Source organism: Propithecus coquereli, unplaced genomic scaffold, assembly GCF_000956105.1.
Source record: "Propithecus coquereli isolate 6110/MARCELLA unplaced genomic scaffold, Pcoq_1.0 Scaffold81, whole genome shotgun sequence".
NCBI classification, from domain to species: domain Eukaryota; kingdom Metazoa; phylum Chordata; class Mammalia; order Primates; family Indriidae; genus Propithecus; species Propithecus coquereli.
The window spans coordinates 7963247-7972036 of NW_012154285.1; the positions used below are offsets into that span (position 1 = coordinate 7963247).

The following is an 8790-nucleotide window of genomic DNA, read 5'->3' on the forward strand; positions in this document are numbered from 1 at the left end:
TGGGGCTTTCTCATAATCAGGCCGCAGAATTCACCGCGGCCCCCCCTTCCAGGCTCCCGGCGCCGAGGCTGACAGCAAAGACTGTTATCAGTCGCGAGCAGCTTTCCAGGACCTCCCCCCACTCTGAGCCCTTTATCTGGAGGTGAGGGTCTTGGTTGTGGGGAGATAAAACACGCTGTCCCCCTCCCTCGAGACTGGTACAGGGAACAGGAGAGCTTCACACAGAGGAAGGGGCAGAACACAAAAAGCCCGGTCCACTCCCCTCCTGCTCGCCTGCCGTGGGAGCCTGAGAAAATCCAGGGCCTCCGGGGGCTGGCTGAGCCCCTCCAGCCTTTGTCGTCCTCGTGCAACGGGGAGCCAGGGACCTGGGGAAGCTTCTGGAACAATGTGAAGAGGGTGGGGGTGGGCAGGGGCAGGAGAAAAGGACATGCACCGGGACCCGGGAGGGGTGTGCCGTATGTGGGAGGAGAGGGCAGGAGGCCCTTGAGATGAGCTCTCTGGGAATTCGCCGGTGACACGGGGCTCGGCGGGGCCGGCGTCAGCACAGACACGCACAACCTCCCGGTGCAAAGGCGGGCCGGCCGCTGGCTCCTTTGTGAGAGTCACAGCCAGGCCCTGGAAACCAGCCCCTCTGAGAGGCAGGGCCTGTCGGGGACACTCTCAACACTGACATGCAGGCCTGGGGGACCAGGGGAAGCCACCTCTGAGAAGCCTCCCTTCCCCGTGCTCCAGGCGTTTCTGTGACCAGGGCCCACTTCTATTCCTCCTTGTGACAGTCCCTGGGGACGAGGGTCTGTGCTGTGTCCCTCTTGGTCAGCCCAGCTCAGCAGCAGCTCGTGAGGGAGTCCAAGACCATCCACTGCGCTGACTTCTGCTGCCCAGTCACCACAGCACCCAGGGAGTGGTGGTCATGTGCACGTGACACCTCCCACAGCCTCGAAAACACCTCGAGGTCGGTGCAGTCATCAGCCCCACAGATGCAGAAACTGAGTCTCCGAGGAGGCAGGCTGCTCGCCCAGCCACAGTTAGGCGAGGACAAGGCAGGCTGCCTCCTGGAACCCACCAGGCCATTTCTCCAGGAGCCGGCAGAGATGCACGTGAAACAAGTAAAACAAACAGAATACACACGAATTGTGACGAGTGCTACAGGAGAATAGAGAGAAGGGGGAGAATCCCCGGGACACAAGGAAAGGGTCGCAGCCACTACTCAGAAGAAGTCGCTGCACCAGGCACCTCCCGCCGCTGCCCAGAGCAGGCAGGAAAAGGCCCCCGAGGACCCCTTGGTCCTGGCTGATCTTTGTGCTTGAAAGAAGGACACATTTTGGGCCCCAAAATATCACTCAGGTCCCAGTATAGTAACTGAAGTGAGAAGCAAAATAGCTGATGATTTTGGGAGATGGTGCGTTAAGAACACACTAGGACTACAGAAAGAATTTTTCTCATGGGAGTATATGCAGGTTTTGAAGGGAATCCTAATTTAACTGTGTAAAAAGCTAACTCACAAATAAATAGGGCTAGGGAGGGGCTTTTGAAAGATTTACACCCCAATGACCAGGGGTGCACGTGGGTCCTCAAAGAGCAAAGGGACAGAATTCTACTCCCTGATCAAAATGGGCTTCCAGATGGTTCCCGAGTGCCCTGTGCTGCCGGGGCCGGTCCTGAACACCCGCAGCAAAACAGTAAGACGAGAAATGCAGACAAGGTAGGAGGCTCATTTAATTTAAACAAGAATTTAAATCTTAAAGCTGACAATTTTGCTCCTGCGCTCACTCTCTATGTTTTTTTTGCTATAAAATGTTCTTCTTTTTTCATTAAATACAAGAACAATAGAGAGAGTAGCTGAGGACTTATTACCTTTTTTTTTTTTTTTTTAAAAAAACCATCCTTACTTTAATCGACTAAACAACTGGTAACCCTACTGTGTGTGGGGGGGTATTACTGATAGGCACAATCTTAACATCTGGGTAAAATGACCTCCGTGGTCCTTTTCAAAGCTTTTCTAAAGGACTTGGATTCTAAGATGTGATCGTGGTCCCCAGAGTAAGTGGCTCTCAGTGGCGGGGGCTGGGGGGGTGCACCACCCCCGGGGGGATCTGGGAACGCATGGGGGTGTTCCAGGTTGTCACAAAGATTGAGGGGGCACTCCTGACACTCAGCAGGCAGGCCCGGGGCTGTGAAATGTCTTGTGATTTGCAGAACAGCCCAGACAAGGAAGAACCGTCCTGCCCCAAATGCTAATGACACCCCGGCCCCCAACTATGAAGTAGTAGGCAGGGTGGCAGCTGCCCTGTGTGGCCTCCAGGGGCCACTGCTTCCCTCTCCTTTCCTGCCACTATATGCCAGAGGGTTCTGTGCAGTTCCAAGGACACCAGAGAATAAACACCTCCCTCCCTGACCGGCCACCCTCACCCCCGAGGCCACACGGTCCAGCTATGAAACAAGCAGGCTGTGTGCACTTGCTCTGTTCTGAATGCTTGTTAGTAGGCAGTAGTATTTTTCCCCCTACAAACTTCAGTAGACAAACCAAAATTTGGCTACCTTATGTTGCACCCACAATTTTGATGCTATTTTTTTAAGGCCATGCCCATAAAATTCAAGAGTCTGACCTACTGGTCTCCAGGAGGAACAAAGAACGCTACAACAGAGGTATGATGGAAAACTTTCTGCTGCGTCTGGACCTCTCCCTCCCTTCGCCTGTTGCTCCAGGCACTCTGCTCTGACTCAGTGCTTACCGGCTTCTGGCTCCACTTTGCCCTTTTCCGCAGCTTCTGAAGGTGCATCCTGGGGCTCTTTCTCGTGCGGGGCTGCGCTGGAGAAGACGCCAACTGGAGCCCACTCCAGATACAGGGGGACGTGGTGGAACTGCAGAGACAGGGGCAAAGGTGTTGTGAATCATTATTACAACACAAGGCTGGCAGCAGGGGGCGTGGGGGTGGGCAGGCAGGGAGGGACTCAGTCCCATTCACAGATGAAGAGCCCCAGGGTCAGAGAGGACAGATGATTCAGTCAGGGCAACAAAGCCAGGAGGAGTGCAGCCCAGAACCCTATGAGCTGCTTACTACTCCCTGAAAACAACACTTGGGCCCCGTGCTGCATCTCAGGGCGCAGGAGAGAGGCCTGAGTCTCTGCTGCCGCTGGACACATGGGGGCTCCAAGCTGCCTTTGTGTTTTCTCCAATCTGAGTAGGGGAGTGGGACGGAGGGAGGCAGGATCACTGGTAAAGCGCAGCTCTCAGGAGGAAGTGCGGCATGGCTGTCAGGGAACACACTCTCCCCACGTGCACACACCCACAGGCAGCGCGCGTGCATACGTGTGCGTGCACGGCTTTGCTGAAAAGGACAAACAAGACTGATGAAAGCGCCTCAACAGACGGCGACTGGAGCTGCAGGGCAGGGTGGGTGGGATCCTTGTTAACACCCCTTTTGAGTCTTTTCAAACGTCATAGTAGACACAAGCCTTACCAACCAATTACACTTAAGAAAGATGTTATTTTTGCAACTATTATGTATTCATATTAATTAAAAATAAAATTTTTATAAAAAATGGTATTTTTTTCTTGGGAGTGAGACAAGTTGGAGTTCAAAAGTTGGCTGCGCCGATTTTCACCTGTGTGACCGTGGGTCACTGCACCTCTCTGGGCCTCAGTTTCCACATGTGCAAAATGCAGACAGCAATATTCTTGTCGGGAGGAGTCAGTAAAATAGAGACAGCCAAAAACACACAGGAGGGGCCAGGCGCAGTGGCTCACGCCTATAATCCCAGCAGTTTGGGAGGCCCAGGTGGGAGGATTGCTTGTGGCCAGGAGACCAGCCTGGGCAACATAGTAAGACCCCACTGCACTCTAGAGTGAGATCCTCTCTTAAAACAAAAACAAAAACAACAAAAACAAACCGAAGGTCTCGCCTAGTCAGTACCCTCGACCTGACTGAGGACTCGGTGGGCACAGAGCCCCCAGCTAGAGATTGTCACGGGGCTGCAGCAGCAGAGGTGAGAACTCACTTCCCCACATGCAAAATGGGGACATGAACGCCTACTCTAAGGATTACTGGGGGCCAAGGTCTGCAAAATGTGAAGTGCCTGATAAAGGAAACTAGGTGTAGTGGGTTCAGTGGAGGCCCCCCAAAGATATGTCCACGTCTTCGCCCCCCAGAACCTGTGAATGTGAATTTATTTGGAAAGAGGGTCTTTGCAAATGTAATAAAGTGAAAGATTTTGAGACAAAACCATCCTGTGTTATCCGGGCAGGCCCTAAATCTAATCACTAGTGTCCTGATGAGAAAAACACGGAGGAGGATTAGAGACAGAGAAGAGAGGCCATTTGAAGCCTGAGGCAGAGACTGGATGACGCAGCCACAAGCCAAGGGACTACTGAAGCCACCAGACGCCGGCAAACGGACTCCCCCCCAGGGCCTTCAGAGGGGGCAGGGCCCTGCCCACACCTTCATTTCACACTCTGGCCTCTAGGATGGTGAGATGACAGATTTCTGTTGTTTCAAGCCACCAAGTTAGTGCAGATTTGTTCCGGCAGCCACAGGAAACGAATGCACGGCTGTTCGTTGTTTCACCAAGAAACGAGATGACCCCACCTACAGAACTGACTTTCGTTCATCTTATCCCAGGTATGAGGTAGCAACAGCACCGAGAATGATGATTCGATCAGTGCGGGGAAAGCAAGGTGAGGAAGGCCAGAGCGAGGCAGCAAGGGACGGCGGCGCGCTTTCTCATTGGCAGCTTCCCTCTCCCACTCCTCCCGTCCAGACGTGCTCAGGGTGGGGATGGCGCTAGGATGACATTCAGACACATGATTGAGACGGGTGATCTTAGACCAAGCCCCCATGTCTACGGGAAAGCCGTCGGTACACAGCTCCTGCACCCTCTCTCTTCAAGTAGCTCTCGTTGGTCTTTTCCCAGATCGACTCCGGGTTTCGGGCAGCCCTACCTTGGAATAGGCCAGCTGTCTGAAGGCCTTGCGGGCCTCCAGGGGCTCCAGGAACTCCACGATGGCGGTGATGCCACCCTCAGGCAGCAGCACGCGGCCCAGGCTGCCGAAACGGCCGAAGGTCTCCTGCAGTTCAGCCGCCAGGGTGCCTGCTGGGAGGTTCTTGGCCAGAATCACGGTCTTGCTTCGCTCTGCAGCGGCCTGGGAGGAGGCAATGAAGACAGGGGACAATGAGAGGGAGGGTGCGCAGTTGGCACCAGCACTGATCTGCAATGGTTTCTGGACAGGGCGCCCCATATGGGACCTCCGCACTCGGGCACTTACGACTCTAACCCAGGAGGACCCGCCCTCCCTGGCGCGACACTGGCTCCAAGGCTGAGAGGCGGCTCCGTGGAGGGGCTATGCCCAGGGCTCCAGAGCTGGACACCCTGGGTCGAATCCCAGTCCCTCCACTTCTGAGCCGTGGCAGATCCTCACAGGGCCCGGCCACAGCCCCCGGCCGCACCACCCAAGGCTCCTAAGGGCCAGGGTGTGTATCTCGGTGCCGAGGACTTCCTGGAACTGCAGACCGCCTGCCCGTTCCCACGCAGGGCCAGCAGGAAGTGCCAAGGAGTTAATGCCCGTGGGGAGTAGCCCACAACCCTCAGGGGTTGGCGCACCCCTTGTCCTTTGGGAAGGATGAATCTGAGGTGTGAGCTTTGCAGGTTTCACCCTAGAGAGAGCTCTAGGCGCCCCCGCAGCAGCCTGCTAACAGCACGCCCAAGCTGGTCTCCTGCCGTCTTGCTAGTGTTTTCTGAACTGCCCCAAAACTCCTTGCCCTGGAATCCTTGACTCAGAGCCTGCTTTTGGGAGAACCCAAAGCAAGACACTAGGTGTGTAGCCTTGAGCAATGTACTGAACTGCGCCTCAGCTCCCGCATCTACAGCAAAGACACCGCACCTATTTCATAGCATCCCTCCAGGAAAAGATTTAATTAAATGGGTTAGTAAAAGTGCACATGAATGCTCTGTAAATGTTAGCAATTATTTCATTAAAAAAGAATGTTGGAGGCGCATAAAAGAGCCAATAAAATATAATGGAAAAATCCAGGCATATGGCATATCTGGGCACGAGTCTCAGCTCAGCAACTCATCTAACCTGAAACCTGGGGTCCATTGCTTTCCCTCTGCAGGCCTCAGTTTTCTCACCTGCAAAATGGGCTAACAGTAACACCCACACTGCACAGGCCTCACAGGGTTACTATGAGGATTGAGGGGGTGGGAGGCATCTGCTGGTGGGAAGGGCTGGGCACCAGGGGCTTCATAGGTACAACTCAGGCTGCAGAGAGTAACAGTTAGGGGCATGGACTCTGGGGCCTGGAGGCCTGCGCTCAAATCCAGCTCCACCATGGCAAGCTGTGTGACCCAGAACAAGTGACTTCGCCTCTCTGTGACTGTGGTTTCTTCTGCGCAATGGGAGCATGGCAGTGCTGCTTTCATAGGGTTGTTATGTGAATGGATGAGCTAATAAAATATGTGATCTGAGAAGAGTGCTTTGACAAGTCTTAATAAGTGCTAGCTATTAGTATATTTATTTATTTCATCCAACCACCCATCTACTCATCCATCATCCACCCATCCATCCGTCCTACTCATCCATCCATCCGTCCCACTCATCCATCCATCCGTCCTACTCATCCATCCATCCGTCCTACTCATCCATCCATCCTACTCATCCACCCATCCATCTTCATCCATCCTACTCATCCATCCATCCGTCCTACTCATCCATCCATCCATCCTACTCATCCACCCATCCATCTTCATCCATCCGTCCTACTCGTCCATCCATCCATCCATCCTACTTATCCACTGTGACGTAAAATTTAATGCCTGGTAAAGCTGCCACAAGGGCTATTTTGGGAGTCAGGAGCCCTGAGCTTTAGTCCAGGCTCCTGCCAGATGGACTATCTGACGTTGCAAGTCACCTCCCTGCTCTGAGCCTCAGTTTCCCATTCTGTTAAATGAAAGAGGCAGATATCGAGTGGTCTCACAGGACCCTCTAAGCGGGAACCCTCCACAAATCTGAGAACTGCTTAGTGGAGAATATGCGTGTGATGGTGCTGACTCTGCCCTGCTGGGTCCAGGAAGGGCCGCGTCTCTGAACAGACAGCAGGTACGGGGTGGGGGAGCAGGCTAGGGGGGCCCCCAATCTGTGTGGAGAAACTGTAGGTTACAAGGCAGCCCTCTTGCATGTGGCTCCTTAGAGACAGAATCTGGGTCAGAAGGGCCACTTGTCTGAGCCCATGTGACATTCCTTCCTTTCTCATAGACAAGTTAAAAATTAGCAGTAATCCTTAGAAGGCCAGATCCTGAAACCCATCCACGTCAGCAGGGGCTCTCCAGGGGCTGGTGGAGGAGCCACGAGAGGCTCCCCGAGCCAGGCAGAGGGTACCCACCTGGCTGAAGGAGTCCAGACTGACCCCGTTGTCGATGAGGAAGCGTCGCACTTCCTGGACGAGCTGGGTCTCCCCCAGCGCCACGCGCACGGCCACGCTGCCCTTGGTCTCCTGTGGGAGACAGGAAAGGTGGCCCCTGTCAGCTGTGGGGTGGTGACAAGTCTGCCCTCCCATCCCCAGTAGTCTGGGAAGATGACGTGTGTGGACACGGATCCCGCTGACGCCCTTCACCTTCCTGCGCTGATCTAACGCCCATGGCTCTGGTTCCCACATCTCCAGGGCTCCCCCTGCCCCCTCCCCAATCAGCCGTAGGGGTCTTTGCTGCCCCCCGACAGGCCGAGCTCATGCTCATCCCAGGGCTACAGCTTGATGGCCCTTACCCCACACTCCCTCTAGCCATTTAGTGGCTGCTTGGAGCAAATGTCACTCTGCTGACCTAGCCCACCCTCACGGTGACACCCTATCCCCCTTGCTGACTTTACTGCTCTTTGCAGCCAGTGGGCCTGCCACATTGCACCTCTGCTAATGTGCCAGCGTCCTCCACTAGAAGGCACTAGCAGAACACGCCTGTTTCCATTCTGGGCGCTGCTGCGTCCCCAGGGCTCAGAGTACTGGTGGGATCTAGAGTGGGTGCAGCTCCTGTAGCTGGCCCAGGTGTAGAGCCGTGCCACCCAGTGTGGCGCTGCGAGCCACTGCGCACCTGAAAAGCAGCACGTCCAAGTGTTCTCAGTGTAAAGCACATGCTAAATTTAGTGAGGAAAAAAGTAATATAAAGTAGCTTGCAAATTTTTTTATATTGTGTGTATGTTGAAATGATACTATTTTGGACATACAGAGTTAAAAGAAATATGTTGTTATTAATTTCACCTGCTTCTTTTTTGCTTTTTTAAAATGCAGCCATTAGGGCATTTCCAGTTACACATGTGGCTTGCACTCCATTTCCACTGGACAGCGCTGACCTCGAGTGCCCCCGGACAAGGGGTAAACAACAACGGGTTAAAGAACTTATGGGCCAAATCCACGCGCATCCTCTGTTGACTGCGTGAAAAACACTCCTGGCTTTTGCCTGAGAGGTACTCAGTCCCTGTCTAATTCCAGATACATTTGGTTTAAAAGGAGATATGTGGATACAAAAGAACGAAGTATTTTTATACTTTGTATACAATGTACAAAGCACCTTATACAAAGTATACTTTGCACTCTATGTAAATCACACTGTATACAAAGTATACTTTGCACTCTATGTAAATCACACTTTATACAACGTATACTTTGCACTCTATGTAAACCACACTTTGTACAAAGTATACTTTGTACTGTATGTAAATCACACTTTATACAAAGTATACTTTTCACTCTATGTAAACCACACTTTATACAAAGTATACTTTGCACTCTATGTAAACCACACTTT

At 53.2% G+C, this 8790-nt stretch overlaps 1 protein-coding gene across 2 annotated transcripts in view; it reads right to left on the reverse strand.

The window, feature by feature from the left end:
* Positions 1-8790, reverse strand: part of RBM19 (RNA binding motif protein 19) — a 137595-nt gene that overhangs the window by 108834 nt on the left and 19971 nt on the right. Inside the window, exons 14-16 of one of the 2 annotated variants that reach the window (XM_012663564.1) lie at positions 7377-7487; positions 4940-5140; positions 2733-2862 (exon numbers count right to left, since the gene is read on the reverse strand). In XM_012663564.1, the coding sequence (XP_012519018.1) occupies positions 2733-2862; positions 4940-5140; positions 7377-7487 (442 nt within the window). The remainder of the gene's footprint in view (positions 1-2732; positions 2863-4939; positions 5141-7376; positions 7488-8790) is intronic. The other variant, XM_012663563.1, reaches the window with a different exon arrangement.